This window comes from Lepus europaeus, chromosome 10 (genome assembly GCF_033115175.1).
Source record: "Lepus europaeus isolate LE1 chromosome 10, mLepTim1.pri, whole genome shotgun sequence".
Classification (NCBI taxonomy): Eukaryota; Metazoa; Chordata; class Mammalia; order Lagomorpha; family Leporidae; genus Lepus; species Lepus europaeus.
Genome location: NC_084836.1, coordinates 76,323,907 through 76,345,252, shown reverse-complemented (window position 1 = coordinate 76,345,252; position 21,346 = coordinate 76,323,907). Strand labels below are relative to the sequence as shown.

The 21,346-nt window shown below is 55.9% G+C and overlaps 1 protein-coding gene across 5 annotated transcripts in view; it reads left to right on the top strand.

The window, feature by feature from the left end:
- ENTPD6 (ectonucleoside triphosphate diphosphohydrolase 6) overlaps nucleotides 1-20,613 on the top strand; it is a 26,896-nt gene extending 6,283 nt beyond the window's left edge. Inside the window, exons 1-14 of one of the 5 annotated variants that reach the window (XM_062203778.1) lie at nucleotides 1,696-1,773; nucleotides 2,676-2,996; nucleotides 5,895-5,971; nucleotides 9,810-9,953; nucleotides 10,816-10,891; nucleotides 11,470-11,505; nucleotides 12,356-12,444; nucleotides 13,117-13,196; nucleotides 14,060-14,124; nucleotides 15,104-15,205; nucleotides 16,378-16,515; nucleotides 18,274-18,330; nucleotides 19,250-19,362; nucleotides 19,534-20,613. In XM_062203778.1, the coding sequence (XP_062059762.1) occupies nucleotides 2,705-2,996; nucleotides 5,895-5,971; nucleotides 9,810-9,953; nucleotides 10,816-10,891; nucleotides 11,470-11,505; nucleotides 12,356-12,444; nucleotides 13,117-13,196; nucleotides 14,060-14,124; nucleotides 15,104-15,205; nucleotides 16,378-16,515; nucleotides 18,274-18,330; nucleotides 19,250-19,362; nucleotides 19,534-19,632 (1,368 nt within the window). In that variant the 5' untranslated portion in view covers nucleotides 1,696-1,773; nucleotides 2,676-2,704 and the 3' untranslated portion in view covers nucleotides 19,633-20,613. Of the gene's footprint in view, nucleotides 1-1,695; nucleotides 1,774-2,672; nucleotides 2,997-5,894; nucleotides 5,972-9,809; nucleotides 9,954-10,815; nucleotides 10,892-11,469; nucleotides 11,506-12,355; nucleotides 12,445-13,116; nucleotides 13,197-14,059; nucleotides 14,125-15,103; nucleotides 15,206-16,377; nucleotides 16,516-18,273; nucleotides 18,331-19,249; nucleotides 19,363-19,533 lie in introns of those variants that run through there. The other 4 variants (XM_062203777.1, XM_062203776.1, XM_062203775.1 and 1 more) reach the window with 4 other exon arrangements.
- Nucleotides 20,614-21,346: the final 733 nt, after the last annotated feature.

Genomic DNA, 21,346 nt, shown 5'->3' with positions numbered 1-21,346 from the left:
AACCTCATTGGCATTTTAATAGGAATTGCATTGATTGATAGAGTTGGTATCGTAGTCCTCCGGTGCGTGAACACGAGATCTCTATTTGTGTTGTCTTTAATTTTGTTCATCTGTATTTTGTAGTTTTGTGTACAATATTTTCACCTCCCTGGTTAACTGTATTCCTAAGTGCTTGATTCTTTTAGATGTTATTCTAAATGAGATTGTTTTCTTAATTTCCTTTCTGGATTAGTCATTGTCAGCATGGAAATGACCATCCATGTGTGTTGACGCTGTGTCCTGCTGAGTTCTCTGGGTGGAGGGAATCCCTGTGCCCTCTGGAGCACTGTGAGCAGGGGTGAGAGAGCTGTGGGATGAGGCTGTGGGGGCCAGGCGTGGGCAGGAAGTCACAGCATCACCCTGAGAGAGTGCTCCCCAAGTGCGGGGGTACCCAGGAGAGACCCAAAGTCAGGCCGGAGGAGGCCTGGAGAGGAAAGCTTGTCCTCGGGTCTGGGCCACCTGCTCGCAGCAGATGCTTGGACAGGCGTCCTCTGCTCAGCTGCCTGCCCCAGCTTGGGTGGCTGGACTCCTGGGGTGGGGGCAGCCCTCCCCTCAGCCAGGGGCATAGGGATGCTGCTTGTCTAACCTGAGGGGCCAAGGAAGACCTGGGCTGCCCCGACATCTTCCTCTGGGACCCCTCTCACTCCCGCTCTGCTCTCCCCACCAGCCGTGAGGTTGGCATGCAGGATGCCAGGGACTTGCCCTGCACTTCCCTCCCTAGGCAGTGCAGCCACAGTGTCCTCCAGCCCCATTAGTGCCCCTGGTTCCCAGGGACATGGCCTTCTGCCGCGCGTCCATGACCCCACATCTGGTGTGAGTTTCCACGGTGAGTGCTCAGAGGATAGGAGGCAGTGCTCCTGCGATCAGTGGCCTCCTGTAGCAGATAAGAAGGCTGTTACAGAGCAAGACTAATTGGAAACAGGAGAAATCCCACAACAGGGTCCCCCCCCACCCCACGCGCAGCCAGCCAGTCACAGACACTGGGGAGGTGCCTGTTACAGAGCCAGGGGCTAGGCTTGTCACTTAACTCCCTGGGCCCCCAAGGAGCTGGGGTTGAGAGGTGCATGTTCGATCATGCCCAAGTCCCTGATTGCTCTGAAGTGTTCGTGGCCCTCCTTCGATTGATCAGCTTGTTCTGTACAGGATTCTGATGATGGCAGAGCCGGCTGCAGTCAGTCTGGGGGCTACATACAGATGGTGGTTACTTCTTGCTCAGGGCCTGGGGTTCCTGGGAAAGAAACCCCTCAAGACAAAACCAAATGTCAGGATGTGCTCTGCAGGGGAAGTAAATGGCCTCAGAGGCCCTCAAGGGCTGGCTGTACCACCACTCCCTCAGTCCAGTGAGATAATTGGAGGAAGAGATTGCTCTGCAACCATAAAGCCAGACAAGGAAGCATGAAGCCAAGGGAGGGAGACTGTGGGAGACCAGGACCTGCTGGCACCTAGCCCTGCGTCCCAGGACTTGCATGGGGGTGGGGCTCACTCGTCCATAGCCACATGCTGCTACCACTGCCGCTGGCAGAGTCCAGTCCCAAATCCTGCTTCCAATAGGCATGGCTACCATTCCCCATGACTCAGAGAGTGAGGGATGGACAGACAAACGTTCCCGGAGAGCCAGGGGAGCCCTAAGAATCAGGCCTTTCACTTCTCGTCTTTTGAAACCCCAGGTTCCCACACATTAGTGCCTTGAGCTGGGAGCTGCTAATGAAACCTGAACAAACAGCGTTCATTTTGGTGGGTATTGAACCAAAAAATAGTGACACTGAATTAATGTATTTTGCTACCCTGGTAGAATTTTTATAGGCTTCCAAAGTACACGGACATTGTTTCCTCATTGGCACCAGGCAGACAAAATGAGGTGTCTGCCATGAACCTTCAAGAAAAACAAGTTTTTTTCACATTTATGCCTGGCTATCTGTTGCTGGCCAAGGGACAGACAGTGGACCGCCCCGGTGGAAGCAGGGATGTGCACTGGGAGCCTGGGTGTGTCTGCCCCTTTTACACTCGGCTGTTTTACCTGAGTAGCAGTGCTGGGAGCTGCCGGCCACTGGGGTCTGTGCCCAGTCCAGCTGACCTCAGGTGGTTCTAGGTCATTCTTTTTTTTTTTTTTTTTTTTTTTGACAGGCAGAGTGGACAGTGAGAGAGAGAGACAGAGAGAAAGGTCTTCCTTTTGCCGTTGGTTCAACCTCCAAGGGCCACCGCGGTAGGCGCGCTGCGGCCGGCGCACCGCGCTGATCCGATGGCAGGAGCCAGGTGCTTCTCCTGGTCTCCCATGGGGTGCAGGGCCCAAGGACTTGGGCCATCCTCCACTGCACTCCTGGGCCACAGCAGAGAGCTGGCCTGGAAGAGGGGCAACCGGGACAGGATCGGTGCCCCGACCGGGACTAGAACCCGGTGTGCCGGCGCCGCAAGGCGGAGGATTAGCCTATTGAGCCGCGGCGCCGGCCGGTTCTAGGTCATTCTTTCCAGGAACCCTGCACAGACCAAATGAGGCCTCTGATCTGGGGGAACGCAGGCTAGTTTCTCACTGAACCTGTGGTCCCTGGGTGGGGCTGGGGAGGGTGGGGCTTCTGATGCACACAGGAACCTCACAGCCTGATCCAGTTTTCTTGTCTCTGCTCACTTCCCTCCAGCAGCTGCAGCACGGCGCCGGGCAGCCTGAGAAATGAGAAAAATACCAAATCATGGGACGCTGCGGATGACCAAGGTGATATACCCACTGGGGCTGTGCGTGGGCCTGTTCATCTATGTCGCCTACGTCAAGTGGCACCGGGCCTCCACCACCCAAGCCTTCTTCAGCATCTCCAGCATGGCTCTGGGCGCCCAGGGAGGCCCGCAGGCCCGCAGCCCCCAGGAGACAGCGCCACGTGGCCTCGAGGTCTTCTACGGGATCATGTTTGACGCAGGCAGCACCGGCACACGCGTCCACGTCTTCCAGTTTGCACGCCTACCTGGAGGTACTCTGACAGAAAGCCCACACGCGGAGTCTGCCGTCCCCCCCTTTGAACACCAGTGCTCGTGGAGTCTCCTCCAAAAGACCCTGTGGACTGAAGCCAGGCTCCCCTATCAAAATGCTGTGATTCCCAAAAACGCTGTTAGAATGCAGGCTGAGTCCCAGGCTTCTAAACTCACTAGCGAGTCCCCGATGGTTCATGGTGACCACCACAGCAGGGCAGCTGAGACCCCTAGAGGCTGTCAGGTGGCCTGGCCCTGGCCCTGTGTTTCACCTGTAGGCCAGGTGACCATGACCTTGTCCTGGGCCAGAGGTAACACTGGGAGACTTTAAGGCAAGAGTAACCAAATTCGGGCCCATTGGGAACTAGGGAGCCAGGCGAGTTGGGTACATGGCAGATTTGGAGCCTGGGCCGAGCTGGAGTTGCTAAAGGAGGCCCAGACAGCCAGGGGGTGACAGACAAGGGCCTCGGTGCTGAGAAGGAGGCCACAACCTAAGTCCCGACAGCTGTGTTCCCAGGTGGGCCAAGGCCAGCAGGCAGGAGCGGGACTCTGGCCGCTGCCTATCCGGCTCTCCTCCTGCCCTTCTGTCTTTCAAGCTGGGCCTTTGGTCTCATCCCCTGTCACCCCTCTTGCACCTGCAGACTCCGCCTCTGCCCCCCTTGCTGTGTCCTTCCAGCGGCAGTCAGCAGCCTTCCCAGCCCTCTTACCGGCAGGTACCCTGGTCACACGTCTGGGCGTCCACCTTGCTGGTCCTTGGTGACCTTTTTTTTTTTTTATATATTTTATTTGTTTGTTTGAGATGTAGAGTTACAGATAGGGAGAGAGAGAGAGAGAGAGAGAGAAAGGTCTTCCTTCCGCTGTTTCACTCCCCAAATTGTAACGGCCGGAGCTGCGCCAATCTGAAGCCAGGAGCCAGGAGCTTCTTCCGGGTGCAGGGGCCCAAGCACTTGGGCCATCCTCCACTGCTTTCCCAGGCCACAGCAGAGAGCTGGATTGGAAGAGGAGCAACCAACTAGAACCAGCACACATATGGGATGCCAGAGCTACAGACAGAGGATTAACCTACTGTGCCACAGCACAGGCCAGGATAGTGACCTTTTAAGTGAACTCTGTTCTAGAATTTCACTGCTCTAGTGGCTCTGGACACTCTCCAAGGCTATTGTGGCTTGCTTTACATATTCTGACTTCATCTGCTTTATTTTTAACTTGTTACAACAGTTAAATCTTTAGATACTAGATCGGCTTACTTCCAAAAATGGTTTTGGAGTGAAATCTAACTCAGCCCATACCAGCATGTGCCCCTTCAACGTCCATGTCTCAGCATCTCATCTTTGGATGAGAAAAAAAATCCTTGGGAAAAGTTTTCCCCTTGTTTTTTCCTGGCCCAGGGTTCCTTCCTTAGCCATGGTGCTGTGAACACCTCCTTGCTGTACATACAGGAGTGCAACCTGCTCCTGATTATTTAGCCAGTCATGTTATTTTTCAGGTTTATTTTACTTGAAAGGTAGCGTTACAGAGAGAGGGGGAGAGGGAGAGAGAGAGAGAGAAGAGAGAGACAGAGGTCTTCCATCAGCTGATTCACTCCTCAGATGGCCACAAGAGCTAGGACTGAGCCAGGCAGAAGCCAGGAAGCAGGAGCTTCATCCAGGTCTCCCACGTGGGTGCAGGGACTCAAGGACTTCGTCCATCTTATTCTGGCCTTCCCAGTTGCATTAGCAGGGAGCAGGATTGGAAATGGAGCAGCTGGGGCTTGAACCGGTGCCCATATTGGATGATGGCATTGCAGGGAACAGCTTAACTCACTGCACCAGACAACACCAACCCCAGCCATTCAGTATTTTAAAATTAAGAAAAATCTCCAGATCTTTACTGTAAAACATCCATCCCTGAGTCTAAGAAATAGTTTCCACATTTGCAGTTTTGAATTCTTTTCTGTTGTTTGTTTGTTAAATCAGCAAGAAGGTACTATGTTGAAATTTAACACTTTAACAGATGTCGTTTTTGGTATATAAATTATTCTCAATAAAGTCAATTTAAAAAAAGTCAGGGCCAACATTTAGCCCATTGTTTAAGAGGCTAATTAAGGGGCTGGCGCTATGGCATAGTGGGTTAAGCCACCGCCTTTGATGCTGGCATACCATGTAGGCATCGGTTCAAGTCCCAGTTACTCCACTTCTGATCCAGCACCCTACTAATAACCTGGGAAAGCAGCGGAAGTTGGTCCAAGTGTTTGGGTCCCTGCCGCCCACATGGGAGACCCAGATGGAGTTCATGGCTTCGGCCTGGCCCAGCGCTGGCCGTTGCCGCCATTTGGTGAGTGAACCAGTGGATGGAAGATCTCTCTGTATGGATGAAAAATTTCTCCCTCTCTCTGTAACTACAACTTCCAAATAAATAAATACGTCTTTAAAAAGACGCTGATGGAAACGTCCACATCCCTCACTGGAGTGCCTGAGCACAGCTCTTCTCCTGGCTGCAGCTTCCTGTAGGGCAGCAGTGGTGACTCAAGTACTTGGGTCCCTGCCACCCATGTGGGAGGCCTGGATTCCACTCTCTGTTCCCGGCTTCACCCTAGGTCTAGCCCTGGTTGTTTCAGGAATTTGGAGAGTGAACCAGTGGATGGGTGCTCTCTCTCTTTCTCTGCCCTTTCTCATCCTCTCAAATAAAGACATAAAATCTAAAGAAAAAAAAAAAAATCTGTCCCAAATACTAAGTCTCACACTCATCTTGTTCAGCTGAACGCAAGAAGCAGAATTTAGGCCACAATAACTGCCCCTGTGGGGTTGGTCCGTGTCATCAGACCTCTGCTTTACAAAGCCTGGCTGGTCACAGGTGTGTGTGTTGTACATTCGCAGGTGTATTCATAGCTGTTCCTTCTTTTGAACATGTCTTCCCCCTAGAAACTCCCACCTTGACCCACGAAACCTTCAAAGCACTGAAGCCAGGGCTTTCTGCTTACGCTGATGACGTGGAAAAGGTAACGAGCTCCCCACCTCCGTCTGCTCGTTGGATTTGTCTTGTAGCCATACCATGTGCTAAAGCTGGTCCTCTCCTTTATGAATGGGGTGGGCACAGTCATGGAGGAGGGCATCCCTGCTGGTGCTGCCTGAGGCATTCCGTGCCATTCTGGATGGGCAGGGAGAGAGAAGCATGCAGCTCTGAACCCCAAGGAGGTGCCCCCCACCCCCACTCACAGGCTCAGGCCCGTCCCCAAGCCTAGGTGCAGCTCGGAAGCACAAATGCTGCAGACAGGAAAAGCTTACTTGCACATTTGAATATTTAAATGTTTGACACTAATTTAGTTTTGCACAAGACCTGTACGTGTCCTGTGTTTTTCAGTTGCTTTGATGGAAGCTAGCAAACAGTGATGAGAACAAAAAAAAAAAAAAATCACATTAAAAATGTGTTATGCAAAATCCACAGAACCAAATAAATATAAAAGAAATTGGTTTAAACTATCAAATCATGATTTCTGTAAGTTTGTAGCAGTGAAACTTCAGACACCTGTAAAGCTCACAGCTGCCAAGACACCTGCTTTTCCAAACACTGGCTGCTAGTTCAGTCCTGAGTCCCTGGGGCTTCAAGCCTGCCTTTTGTTTTTTTAAGATCTGTTTCTTTTTTTTTTTTTTTTTTTTTTTGGCAGGCAGACTGGACAGTGAGAGAGAGAGACAGAGAGAAAGGTCCTCCTTTTGCCGTTGGTTCACCCTCCAATGGCCGCTGTGGCCGGTGCACCGCGCTGATCCGAAGGCAGGAGCCAGGTGCTTCTCCTGGTCTCCCATGGGGTGCAGGGCCCAAGGACTTGGGCCATCCTCCACTGCACTCCCTGGACATAGCAGAGAGCTGGCCTGGAAGAGGGGCAACCGGGACAGAATCCGGTGCCCCGACCGGGACTAGAACCTGGTATGCCAGTGCCGCAAAGCGGAGGATTAGCCTGTTGGGCCACGGCGCCGGCCCAGATCTGTTTCTTTTATTTCAAAGGCAGAGCAACAGAGAGGGGAAGAGAGAGAGAGGGCAATCTTTCGTCCACTGTTCGTTCACTAAATGTCCTCAACAGCCTGGGCTGAGCCAGAACGAAGCCAGGAACTCCATCTGAGTCTCCCACATGGGTAGCAGGTGCCTGGATCCTTGGGCCATCTTTTGCCAGGAGCATTAGCAGGGAGCTGACTCAGAAGCAGGGCAGCTTGGGACTTAAACTGGCGCTCCTATGTGGGATTCTGGTTTCACAGGCAGTGCCTTAACCCACTGCACCCCAATGCTGGCACACACGCCCCGGAGCACTTCTTAAGTCATGTTCTTGAGCATAGTTGTGGTCTCAGACAATAGAGAGTGTCCCCCACTTCTTTGTAGGGATACATTGCAAGACTGCTGGGGATGCCTCGGATAGCACCAAACCCTATCACTTAGTGCCTTTCCCATCATAACCAAGCCCTTGCCTCATGCTGTGGTTGTAACTCTTGCAGGTTGAGGTGCAGCAGCAAAACCAGCCAAAAGTTCTTTTTCTGCCTTTACCATTTCACAGTTAGAAAATTCTTAAAAAAAAAAAAAAAAAAAGATGTGTTTTATTTATTTGAAAAGCAGTTACAGAAAGGGAGAGGCAAAGAGAGATACCTTCCATCCACTGGTTCATTCCCCAAATGGCCGCAGCAGCTGGAGCTGGGCCAGGCCGAAGCCAGGAGCCAGGAACTGCATCTGCCACGCAGTGGTAAGGGTGTATGACTTGGGCTGTCCTGCTGTCACAGCAGTAGGCAGCCGAATCAGAAGTAGGATGCTGGCGTCACAGGCAGTGGCTTGACCTGCTGTGCCACAGCGCCAGCCCCAGAAAATTAATTCTTACCGTGGATCTTAGCAACCTCAGTATGGAATTTTTTTTTTTTTTATTCTGTCAAGCTGAAAACTCAGCATTTCACTTAAAAGGAAGCACTTCACAACTTCTTGTCAGCGTATGCAAACTGCCTGCCTGATGCTTCACTGCTCCAGTGCTTTGCGGCCAGCATTAAGAAGGGTTGCCTGCACACGAGCACTGCGGAACCAGGACAGCAGTCCGGCAGCTGACCCTACCACTCAGTCGGCGACTCAGAGGCCGACAGTGTGGGCACACCACACAGAGGAACGCCCACGCCCCTCGCAGGCCACAGCAGGGCAGCATGAGACCTCACCACCCCGCTCAGAACAGCACGCAGTATAAAACTTAGGGATGGTCTGTTTCTAGAGTTTTCCCCTTCAGGTAACTGATACCCCAGATAAGGGAGACCACTGTAGTTTCAGACTTGTTTCTTGATAGCTTAGTTAAAAAAACAAATGGAGGGGCAGGCATCATGGTGAAGTGGGTTAAGCTGCTGCATGCGACGACATCCTATGTGGGAGTGCTGATTCAAGTCCTGGCACCTCTTCCTCTGATCCTGCTTCTTACTAATGCATCCTAGGCTCAAGTGCTTGGACTCCTGCCACTCATGTGGGAGACCCATATGGAGTTTCAGGCTGCTGGCTCCAGCCTGGCCCAGACCTGGCTGTTGTCTATTTGGGGGGTGAGCCAGTGGAGGGAAAATCAACCTCAGTCTCTCTCTTCCCTCTCCCTCTCTCCTCCTTTTCTCTGTCTGGGTCTCTTTCTCTCTGTTGGTCTGCTTTTCAGGTAGATGAAAGTAAATGTTTAAAAAGTGGGGGGCTGGCATTGTGGCATAGAAGGTTAAGCTACAGTCTGCAGTGCTGGCATCCATTATGGGCACTGATTCAAGACCTGGCTGCTCCTCGTCTGATCTACCTCCCTGCTAATGTACCTGGGAAAGCAGTGGAAGATGGTCCAAGTGCTTGGGCCTCTGAATCCACATGGGAGACCCAGATGGAGTTCCAGGCTCCTGGCTTTGGCCTGGCCCAGTCCCACCATTGCAGCCATTTGGGGAGTGAACTAACAGATGGAAGAATGACACCTCTCTGTCTGTCTGTCTGTCTGTCTCGCTCTCTCTCTTTGACTTTGCTTTTCAAATAAAATTTTGTTAAAGCTTTGCATTCAGTGATACTAGAGTGGCCATAAGAGTAGACCTGATTAAATAGCTTAAAAATGAACTCCTAGGGCTTTCAAGCCTCACTGGTCGGGCAGATAATAAATGTCCAGGGGGATAAAAGCCAAGCCACCCAGGGCAGTGTGGAGAGCTCCCCCCACTCCAGGCTGCCCCCAGGAGGGCTGTGTCCCCCACTTTGTCATGCTCATTCACATGTCTGTGAGTAAGTGCCTCCGTGTTATTCTGCATGCACATGCAGATGGAGTGGTGCCTCTGTCACCTCGTCACCCACACAGGCCAGGGCATTGCTCCCCAGTGGATTCTCAGAACAGGATTTCTGGGTGGAAGGAATTGGGTCTCCACCTTGGGCAGCAGTTCCCCTGTGGTAGCACTATACTGGTCGACAGTACCCAGCCTCACTTTCCCAGGTTGTTTCCTGCCTTCTTCCTGCACTGACAGCAAGCCCCATCCAGCCTTGGGACCTGGAGCACCCTAGCAGGTCCACTCAGGTTCATGGGATTCAGGATCTAGACCCAGCTGGTTTCCACATCCTCACGTCCTGGGGACCTGTGCTGGGTGGTGACAGGGCTGGACATGGGTGCTGCATGCAGTTGAACAGCCTCTTGTGGCCCTGAGCCGTCCTCCTCTGTGACCGCCTGGTCCCTGTGTCCCCACATCCCCACCACTCACATCCCTGTTTCCTGCCGACGCGGCACATTAGTAAACAGACACCGTTTAGCAGACCAAAAGGGGAGGGGTAGCATTGTGACCCCGTGCGCTGGGTTCCACGTGCCCGCTTTGCTCCCATGATGTCTGCAGAGTGCTCAGGGAATCCAGGAGCTGCTGGATGTTGCCAAGCAGGACATCCCGTTTGACTTCTGGAAGGCCACCCCGCTGGTGCTCAAGGCTACCGCTGGCTTGCGCCTGCTGCCAGGAGCAAAGGCCCAGAAGCTGCTGCAGAAGGTGAGCTGGGCGCGAGGTGGCCGATGGCGAATGCGAGCCCTGGCTCCGTGGCCAGGCCAGAGCAGGCAGGAGGGCTACTTGGGGGTTCCTGGGGAGGCGGCCCCACTCTGGGAATGTTGTCAGCATCCCCTGCAGGTAGCAGGGCAGTAGGGTGAATAACACTTCCTTCTGATGACATTCAAGGCTTTTTGTGTTTCTGGGAATGAATCTATGCTTTATAATCCCTGTATTTTAAAGTGTGCTGTTCCTGTCAGTCAGCTCAGCCCACCCTGCTTGTTCTCCACCAGCCCTGCTCATGGTGCTATCCGTCTTATCTTCTGGCCCCAGTGTCTGCAGGGCCTGCATGTTCCCAGCTGCCCACCCTCTGCCTCGGGGCTGGCAAGGAGTCCTCCCGACTGAGCAAAGTGGCCCTCTCTGTTCCCAAACTACTCACACCCACCAGCGTCCTTTGCGGTGGTACTGTGGGGCCCAGGTGTGGTCGAGTGTCCAGAGGGACTGGGAGTGGCACCCACCAGGCATGCAGGTGGTCCCCAGGTTTTACCTTGCAGGGCCGCCTGCCCCTTCATCCAACATCATGAATCAGGGTGGCGCTTTGAGACCCGGCAGGCCCGGGTATGTCCCACAGAGCTCTTCCAGTTTAGTGTGGCTTAAGACAGGGTCTCCAGGGGAACCTGAGCCTCAGCTGGCCCTGGAAGATAACTGGGGAACCCCCTGCAGGGGTCAGAGAAGCTTAACACAGAGCCAAGGCTTTGGTGCGGGGGACACATCCGAATCCCTGCAGGTGGCAGGCAGGGATCCACCTGCCATGGATGTGGTGTGCCTGGCATTCTGATAGCTGAAGACTGTCTGTCTCTCCTTTCAGGTGGAAGAGGTATTCAAGGCATCACCTTTCCTGGTGGGAGATGACTGTGTCTCTATCATGAACGGGACAGACGAAGGTAACGTGGCCAGCCGAGCTTCTGCCGTGTGTTGTGGGGTTGCTCCTCTGCAGGTGCTCTCCCTGTGGCCAGAGCCAGGCAGGCACGATGGCCCCAGTTACCTTCCCCCCACTCCCATTTGCCGTCTGAGCATCAGAGGGTCTGCTGGGGGCCAGCTAAAGAGCTGGCACAGAAGTCGCCCCTGGAAACACCACGTTCTGGGCTTGGAGAACGTTTGGAGAGCATCCCGGCGGCCGCCGCGTTAGAACAGTGGGCTTGCATCTGTAATGGACAGAAAGAAAAGCTTCCCCTGGCCCGACGTTAAACGCACAACAGAGAGTTTCTGTGGGAGGAAGGAACCTTGAGTCCTTTTTCTGCCTCCAAAACAGGAAGCTAGTGGTGAAGAATCAGAGATGTGGCACTTGGGAAAGAAGGGTTAGAGTGGTGTCTTCTAGAACAATCCGTCAGGAGCCTCTGGATTAGTCTGTGAACAACACCCCTCTCTGTAGGGGGTTTGAAGGCTGAGGGTGGTGAGGAGGTGGTCACTCTGCTCCGTGTGTGGTGGTGCTTACAGCACTGTCTGTGGTGCTCTCCTGCAGGTGTTTCGGCATGGATCACTGTCAACTTCCTGACAGGTGCGTGTCCCCTGGATTGCAGAGGCTGACAGGTCAGATCTGCCTGCCAAGGAGGGCTAGGCGGGGCTTTCCGGAGAGCAGGGGCCCCCGTCTACCCTTTATGGTAACTCCTCGGGGCTTCGCGGTGTTGCTGACCCCAAGAAGGGTGCTGGGGACAGGTGAAGATGTCCACCTGGCTTGGGCAGCAGCAAACTGGCCGGGGTGCATGTGCTAGGAAGGGCTCGTCCCTGGCTGCTGTGCTTCCAGCCCTGCCCCTGCCTGCCTCCTGCAGAGCCCCTGCCTTCTGGGCAAGGCAACGAAGGAAACCAGTCTCTATTAGGTGGGACATGACTGCTGATCACCTCACAGTGGAATTCCTCTGCTGTAGGTACAGCAGGGAGTGGGAACACCTGTTCCTGAAAACCAGAGTCATTTTTCTTGGATTGTTCTCAGTGCATGTGGATTTTTATCCCTTTGCTGGAATTGTGGGAAGGTGCAGTATGTCTGATATGTCTACGGAAAAGACGTTTCCTGGCAGGAGGTGCCCCCTTTTGAGTGGTGGTGGGGGTCTCCGCATCTAGTGCTTTGGTGAACAGAGATGGAGATGGAACTGGTGGGGCTGGGGGGAGTCCCCTCGTAGGAACATGAAAGTCTGTCTCTGAGGTGAGCCCAGTGGGTGTCGCAGATCTGTTACTGTCTGGCGGCTGGTGGAGCTGTTGGTCTTGCCCCTAACCACCTTTACGTGGGAATGTCCACGGCGACTTCTCTGCCTCATTTATCTCCACTAAGGCTCTGGCTTTTGGACTCTGTCTAATGCTGCCCCTGTTCTCCACCTGCTGCCAATAACTGCTGTTTTTTTGCCACCCTGCAGGCAGTCTGAAGACCCCGGGCAGGAGCAGCGTGGGCATGCTGGATTTGGGCGGAGGGTCCACTCAGATCACCTTCCTGCCCAGTGTGGAGGTACACAGCCCCTGCCCTCCTCCAGGGCCCACCCATCCCACAGGAGGAGCAGGGCAGGGTAGGGGTGCAACGGAAGGTGGTAACTGCTGGCCAGGCCAGGGTCCCACGTGCCCCTGAGCCCTGGGGGGCTGTGCCTTCATTGAGAAGCCCCTTGTTCAGATTTCAGCTCTGCCTGCAAAACAAACAGAACTCTGGTCTTCAGCAGGGTGATGAATTAGTAACTGGGACCCTCTGGGCTGGGGACAGTGAAGTGGATGACTCCTCACTGCTGCGGGGTTCTGAAAGGGGCAGGAACAGACAGCATGTGGTCTGAAGCCCCTGGCCAAGTGGCCAAGTGGATGCTCTAAAGGACACGAAGGTGTTTCCACCTAAGGCCAGCGAGTGTTTCAGCCTCTCCCCGCTCCCCCATCGGCTCCTGCCCCACTGCATTGAGCCGTCAGTGAGTTGGGCTGAGGGCTGTCTTGGGTAGTACAGTGTGACTCCTAAGGAGGAAACTCGAACCTTTTCCTTTTCACCCTGGTTGCTCTGTTTTGTCATTGCCCGCTCCGCTTTCTTTCACAAACTTGGGGTGTCCCTGATGACATCTACCTAGCCCCATACTTCCAAAGGAATTGAGGGAGTAGGGAATGGTGTTGTGGAGCGGGCAGCAGGAAACAAACCCCTCCCTCCTAGGGCACGTTGCAGAGCTCCCCGCCTGGCCACCTGACTGCCCTGCAGATGTTCAACAGGACCTACAGGCTCTACTCCTACAGGTTGGTGTTGGGGTCGGGGGGCAGCCAACTGTCGGCCCTGCACCCCCATCTCAGAGGGACCAGATCACAACCTAAGTGCCACCTGGGCCTTTTTGCCCCTTCCTCCTCCCTTCACCTGCCTCCTTCGTTTTTTTTTTTAAAGATTTATTATTTTTTATTTATTTGAAAGGTGGAGTTACAGAGAAAGAGGAGTGGGGAGAGAAATATATCTTTCATCCACTGATTCACCCTGCAAATGGCTGCTATGGCCGGGGCTGGGCCAGGCCAAAGCCAAAAGCCAGGAGCTTCATCCAGGTCTCCCTCATGGGTGCAGGGGCCCAAGCACTTGGGCCATCTTCTGCTTTCCTAGGCACATTAGCAGGGAGCTGGATTGGAAATGGAGCAGCCGGGTCTCGAACTGGCACTCATATGGGATGCTGGCATCACAGACAGAGGCTTAACTTTCTATGCCGCAGTGCCCCCATTTTATAACTTATCTACATTTTACAATTTATCTACAGTAAAGTCCTTTTGTGCTTGCTTTCTTCTGCTTTGGAGAAGCTTTGCAAAAAAGCAGGAGGAATTTCCTGGGCCACTGGTCCACTGTGTGGTGTCTCCAGTAGGTTCTCTTTGCAAAACACAAGCCCTTCATAAGCACTGTCACAGCCATCTGCCTCACACCGTATCCACAGCTCCCAGTGAGTTACTGCCGTGTGAACCACCCCTGCTAATTAGCCAAGTGCTCAAACTCCACAAGAGGCTTCTAGAAGAAGCCAAGAAGTATGCTAATCGCCTCCCATGGACGCCACCCTTGCCGCTCGGTGTCTGGCCCTAGTGGGGGTGGATATGCATCCCCCAGCCTCACCCCGGCGTTGTCTCCACAGCTACCTAGGGCTTGGACTCATGTCGGCACGGCTGGCGATCTTGGGCGGCGTGGAAGGGGAGCCTGGTAAGTGGTGCTTCAGGCCACAGCCTTGGCGGGAGCCTGAAGCCTCCAGGAGGGCAGCAGCTCCGTCCTGGGAGAGATTTCCCGTGATGGCTGCTTGCCGCCCAGGCTGCTGCTGGCCGAGAAGAATGTGCCCCAGGTTGTGTTGGTGGCACCCTGACAGGGACACAGGGAAGTGGCTTCACTTGTGCATGTTCTAAGTTGTGTTTTTAAAGAGATGCAAGTGACAACATTTCTGAAACTGAGCTGGAGGTGGCCTTACATGTCTGTCACCTACGTTCTTAATTGCTGTGTTTTTAGGGATTTGAAACCAGAACCTTGATCTTAGGTGGAACAGAAGGGCCCTGCAGAGGTGGTGCTGGGGCTGTTGCCATGGGTGTTGGGAGAGTTTTTCTCTCCTTGCTGTGATTCCAGCCTTGGAGGACGTTCCTTCAGCATCTTCTGCTTTATGAAGGACCCTACAAAACCAGTTCAGCCCTCCCTTCCAGACGTGGTGGCCGAGGACAGAGCCTGTGTCAGGGTCACAGAAAGGTGCTTCTCATCCAGGCCTTCCGGCTCCCTGTGAGCCTTGTGGCCGTGCTCTGAGATTCAGGGATCCCCCTGTGGCTCCTCTCGGGGCCCTGCACTGAGGCTGGTGTCAGCCTGGCATCCCACCCAGTGCTGACAGGGCCCCAGAGGCCTTACCCAGGGCCCCGGCACCATCCTCGCATGTGCCCCGCGCCCCCAGCTCCAGGCTCATGCATCCTCCACCCCACCTGCCCTCTGCCCCTCGGCCTGGCTCCTCCAAGTAGGCGTGTTCCCCTGGAGCTTCTGTTTCATGCACACGTCCTATTTCACTTCTTCCTTTCCAATCCTAGCGCTGCTGCTCGTACTGGTGGTATTCATTTTGTTGCAAAGGAAAACCTTGTCCACACTCTGGCCCCAGCATCTGCCCCAGGCTCCGGCACACCCCCCGCTGTGCTGACGTGCCCTTCTTTTTCAGCTAAGGATGGAGAGGAATTGCTCAGTCCCTGTCTGCCGCCCAACTTCAGAGGAGAGTGGGAGCACGCTGAGATCACCTACCGGATTGCAGGCCAGGAAGCAGGTGTGTGGCTTTGCTGCTGCTCGGTGGCTTCTGAGGGTCAGAACGGCAGCTGTCCCCGCCCCCTGGACCTTTCCCAGACACCTCAGAAGTGCGGTGGGCGGGGTGCTCCAGACAAGCCCGGCCTTGCCTGGGAAACGCGGGCGGCTCTGAGAAACCTCCAGAGGCCTTTGCCAGTGCTTGCCTGGAGCCACGCACAAGGCTCGCTTGTCTGTGTCCAGACGCCTGCCTGGGCCGGGCCCTGTCTCCCACAGGGCTCCAGTGAGCAGGGCCTGAGACAAAGGGCTGTGCCTGGGCTGGCAGCTCCACTGAGCCTGTTTGTGAGTAGAGGAACCCTGGGGCTATGGGCCTCCCACAGCTCCCTGGGTGGCTTTTGTTGCCTGCCCTTCCATTTCTTCTTGTCCTCAGGCTGGACAGCCAGGCATGAGGGGTCTTCCTTTGGTGACCTGGTTGGTGTCCTACCTGGCAGTGGGCTGGACAACGCAGCACAGCTCCTGTCCCTGTGGGAGGAGCCAGTAAAACACAGGAAACAAGCCCTGAGGGGCGTGGAGCAGGGGATTGCAGTTTTGGCGAGGGAGGTCTGTGGGGTGGCGTCTGAGTGGAGATGTGAATGGGCCGGAATGAGCGGCTCAGACCTGAGACGGGGCTCCCCCAGGGCGGAGGAGCGGCACGTCCTGAGGCCCCTCAGTCACTGCCATGTGTACTGGGCAGCGGGAGAGAGGAACTGTTCTCTGGGCCACAGGGAATACTGGGATGGTCGAGGACTCTGTGGGGCAGGTCTGCATGGGGTCTCGGGGTGTCTGTTGGACATCCACAACCATCCCTTACCGCCTGAGGCCTCATGTCACCCACGTCCGTCCCACTGCACAGAGTGGAAGGTGGCCCAGCAGGCTCCGTGTGACACTGGGAGGAGGTAGCCAATGAGGCATGGCTGAGAGCAGAGCCGAGTGTGGGTAACGTTACCCACGGCCTGGTCGGAAGGCTGCTCAGTATTGGCGGGCAGTGGCCTCCCTGGCACCAGTGTTCTTGTGGCTTCTCTCCCTGCTGCTCCTCCAGGACTGCTGGGGCCGGGGAAGGTGAACAGCCCCTGGCCCAGGTGGGGTCTTCTAGTCCGACCTCGTCCTGCTGGGCGGCGCTATGGCCCGCCAGTCCCCAGTGTTGGGTTCCCCCCGCAGCGAGCCTGTACGAGACGTGTGCCCGCAGAGTGGCCGGAGTCCTGCGGGACAGGGTGCACCACACCGAGGAGGTGAAGCGTGTGGAGTTCTACGCCTTCTCCTACTACTACGACCTCGCAGCCAGTGTCGGCCTCATCGGTAAGGGGAGCGCTGGAGGGCCTCTGGGACTGTGGGAGTGGACCTGGTCTTGTCCCCAGAACAGGAAGTCATAAACCCTGGCTACCTGTGTGCCTGCTGGGAGGCGGGGCTGGCCCTGAGCTGACTCATGCTGTTTGTCTGGCTCCCCCGGCAGTGTCCCCTCAGGCTGCTCCCTGGGGGGTGGAGAAGGGAAAGCTGAGCCATGTCCCCGGGGAGGTGGGTGTCACTCCGACCCTGCCCCCAGCCCAGCGAGCCAGGGCAGAGCAGGCGTGACGAGGCGTGGCATTGAGTCAGCTGTGGCTGGCAGCTGCACCGTGTGGAGACTCTTTAAAGGGCAGTGAGGCACATTGGTGGGCAGAGACAGGAAGTTTTCTTAGTGAAATCAATCTGAGACTATGTAAACGCACTCCTGTGGGTGGGATCGTGACGCTGGCGTCCGGACAAGAGAAGAAACCGGACGTGGGTTCTGGCTGCCCGCAATCTCCATGCTGCCCTTGCTGCCCCGACCGGGCTGAGTGCAGAGGTGGGCCAGTGAGCAGGAAGGTACCCCCTCTCCCTTGGACGGCTTGACCTTTCAGCCTGGAACACACTGCCAGCTCCTTGGGCTGGATCAGGGGCGCTGTGTCCCGCTCTCCCCCAACAATGCAGTAGCTGGGCAGCGCCCACACCTCGGGCTGACTCTGAGCCACCCGGGTCACTCAGCTGACGCCCAGTGACACTCCCTCTGCATGGCTCCAGGGTGGCTGCCCCTCTTCTGAGACCCAGCAGTATTTTGTTTTGTTTTATTTTAAGATGTATTTATTTATTTGAAAAGCAGAGTTAGAGAGGAGGAGGAGGGGAGAGAGGGAGACAGGCAGAAAGATCTTCCAAATGACTGCAATGACCGAGGCTGGGCCAGGCTGAAGTCAGGAACCTGGAACTCCATCCATGTCTCCCATGGGTGGCAGGGGCCCAAGCACTTGGGCTGTGATATGCTGCCTTCCCAGGTGCACCAGTAAGGAGCTGGGTCAGAAGTGGAGCAGCCAGGACTCATGTGGGACACTGGTACAGCAGGCAGCAGCTTCACCTCTTGTACCACAATGCCAGCCTCAATTCCTCACTTTTTTTTTTTTTTTTTTTTTTTTGACAGGCAGAGTGGACAGTGAGAGAGAGAGACAGAGAGAAAGGTCTTCCTTTTGCCGTTGGTTCACCCTCCAATGGCCGCCGCGGTAGCGCGCTGCGGCCGGCGCACCGCGCTGTTCCGATGGCAGGAGCCAGGTGCTTCTCCTGGTCTCCCATGGGGTGCAGGGCCCAAGCACTTGGGTCATCCTCCACTGCACTCCCTAGCCACAGCAGAGAGCTGGCCTGGAAGAGGGGCAACCGGGACAGGATCGGTGCCCCGACCGGGACTAGAACCCGGTGTGCCGGCGCCGCAAGGCGGAGGATTAGCCTAGTGAGCCGCGGCGCCGGCCCAATTCCTCACTTTTTAAAAAAGATTTATTTATGTGAAAGACAGAGAGAGAGAGAGAGAGAGAGAGAAATGGATCCCATCTGCTGGTTTACTCCACAGATACCCGCAACAGCCAGGGCTGGACCTGAGCCAGGGGCCAGGGGCTCCATCCGGGTCTCCTATGTGGGTGGCAGGGACCCAGGTGCCTGGGCCATCATGTGCTGGAGCATGAGCAGGAAGGTGCCTTGTCCAGGCCTCGCACCTCCCACCCAGGCCATCACACACCTGCATGGTGCCCCCGCAGCCCACGTGTCGGTCTCATCCCCCAGATGCTGAGAAAGGAGGCAGCCTCGTGGTGGGAGACTTTGAGACTGCAGCCAAGTACGGTGAGTGACTCCGCACTACCGCTTCCCAGAATGCCAGGACGAGGGGTAGAGAGGCAGAAACTGAGTGCTGGACAGACTTCATATGGTTCGTGATCCTGCCAAGCAGCCAAGCATTCGGAGCTGCCAGCACACGCAGATGGCCATGCAGGGCCTGCCCTCCTGACAGTGGGTGTGGCAGGGCCTCTGGTATCCCCAGCTGTGAAAGGACCATGGTCCTGGCACTTTCCCTGTAGGGCAGTGGCGAACCGGTTCCCTTGGTTCCATTTTTTTCTGACACCTATTCCCTGCTGCTTGGTGACAGTGATTTCCCTGGGCTGTCCCAGCCGATCCTTGATCACCTGGCTCTGAACGAGCCCCGGGGCCCTGCACAGCAGAGTGAAGGTGCCGAGTTGCAGGACCAGGCCCTGCTTGCCCTCCCCCACTGCATCCCAGCTGCCAGAGTGAACATTCACGAAGCCTTAATGTCCATACTCTGCCCTTTTGGTTGTGGCTCCCAGTTTGCAGGGCAGAATAGTGAAGCCGGGTACATTCTCTGTATTAAGTCCTTCTCCCATGCCCCAAGATTAGCCTTTGTTTTCAAGCTGGCGTGTCCCATGGATGCTGGGCATTGTGACTCTTCAGGGCAAGACTCTGCGTGGGACCCCGGGAAAGCCTGGGGGGATTTGTCCGACTCCCTGGGAGCAGGAGTAGGTTGTTCTGGGCTTGACATCTGGGAGGTGGTGGCCTTTGACTGTGACCCCAAGACAAAGCGTGCAGGTCCCTGTTGGTTCTGGGGGTGCCCTGGGCACAGAGCTACAGTTTGAGCTGTCCATCAGGAGCAAGGAAGGGCCTGTTGAGACTCCCTAGTGGGTGGGGTGGGGTGAGGTGGGGGGTCTGCACACAGCCACCCTGTGTGATCGGAAGCTGCCGTGCCCTGCAGTGTGCCGGACCCTGGAGACGCAGCCACACAGCAGCCCCTTCATGTGCATGGACCTCACCTACATCAGCTTGCTGCTGCAGGAGTTCGGCTTTCCCAGGAACAAAGTGCTGAAGGTGAGGACTCGCCCCACCCCATAGTGGGTGAGGGCCTGGCTGCCTGGAAGTCACTGCCCAGCCTGTGCTGTCTGTTGAGTGTGTGACGGCCCCGCCCCCTCGTCTGCCACCCAGCCTGTGCTGTCCTGGGTGTGTGATGGGCCCCTGCCACCCGCGCTCTCTCTTTTGAAGCTGACTCGGAAGATCGACAACGTGGAGACCAGCTGGGCCCTGGGGGCCATTTTCCATTACATCGACTCCCTGAACAGACAGAGGAGTCCCGCCTCGTAGCAGCTGAGCCGCCTGGCCCACCCCCAGCCAGCATTCCCAGCACCTGTCCCTGAAGTCCCCTGCCCTCCTAGAGGTGATTTCATCCTTGAGGAATCATAGCTCGGACCACAGCCCCTCCTCCCTGTAGCCCTGGGCAGCCCTGGGCAGCCCCGGGACTCTCCGAGGGCCTGGCGCCAGCAAGACCCACACCAGCTGGCCTTGTGTGGAAGCCGGGGCCAGGGCTGGAACCCAGGCCCTGCTGGAGCCTCCCTCCTGCCTCGGCTCCAGGAGGTTGGTGAGCCCAAGGAGGCAAAGGGTATGCACTGAGGCAGGAGATGCAGCCTGTGTTCATCTTGTGTCCCGGCCCCTGCTGTTTCCCCTCCAGAACAGAAGTGGGGAGTTGTCAGGGCCAGTGTGGTGCCTTCGGGCATGGTGGGGCCTGGTGGGGGCTCTGGGCTTGAGGCAGGTCCTGCCTGCTCTGGAGGGAGCTGGGGGGTGGCGGTGCCAGGAAGTCCCCCAGAGGTGCAAACCCTCGGATAGTTTGGGGTTAAGTGGCGGAGCGGAGTCTGTGAGCTGCTGTAAACACACCCACTGCTGTGCAGCTGGGGTGCAGGGTGTCTGTGTGGGAACTGTCTGAGCCCCTTTCCTGCACACCAACCCTGTCCTGGTGAATGTGTTGCTGCCGTGAGCCATTGGCAGCCAGCAGGGACAGGCCCGGACCACGGCCCCCAGAACCACAGCATCGCAGGCCACTGTCCAGCCTTCATGGGCAGCGTGAGCTCAGACGTGGTGTGGGTCCTTGTGCCTGTCTCCTGCTGTCCCCTCAGTGACTGTACAATGCACAGAATAAGCTGAATCTCATGAGTCTGCTCAAAATAAAAGGTTTACAAGGTCTGTCCTGTGCAGTCCTCTTGGCATCAGCAGCTGTCAGCCCCACTGGCGCATGACCCGTTACTAATGCTTGAAAAGGAACCACCCAGGAAGGCGGCGTGGGGGTGGCATGTAGCTTCACCCCTCTTGCCAGGGTCCCTTCTGAGGCCACAGGGAGCTACCTGGAGGCCCCAGCTATTGAGGTCCTGGGCACGTCACCAGCTCCGCTCACGTGTGCTCAGCAGGGATCACCTCCTGGAGCCGGGGGAATCCAGAAGCACCTTTGCTGGCATCTGAGCAGCTCTGTCTGCAGGGCAATCAGAAGAGGGAGGAGGCCTCTGAGCGGAGGTGGCCTGTGCGACCCCCTTCTCCAGGGGCAGGAGGGAGACCCTAGGACACCAGTGAGCCCCTGAACCCAATGGGAGCCAGCTGTTCTCCCCAAAACTCCTCGGGGGAGGGGTCTAAAGGTCGACACAGCGCAGGCCAGGAAAGCAGGAAGGAGCCCCCCCACTCAGAAGGTGTACTTGGGGGGACATGTCTGAGGCAGGGGAATGCCGTCCTTGGCACACGGCACTGCTGCGCCCTTCCTGCCCAAACGGCTAACAGTCTAAATGGCAAAAGAGCTCCGGAGGCAAAGAGTGAAAGGTGCATTAGGGCGAAGCAGACATCGATTGGGGCCATTTAAAGAAGGTAGTGATCTCACATCTGGAAGAGCGTCCACGACTGGAAGTTCCCCAGAGGAGCACCAAATAAGTCCTGGAATATTTCTGGGCCCAGCAAATATGCAAGTCATTTTGCTCTGAGCGTCTTCCTCAATAATAAAGCAGGCACTTGTTTTTTAAAAATAGCTGCAAATGCAGCTGTA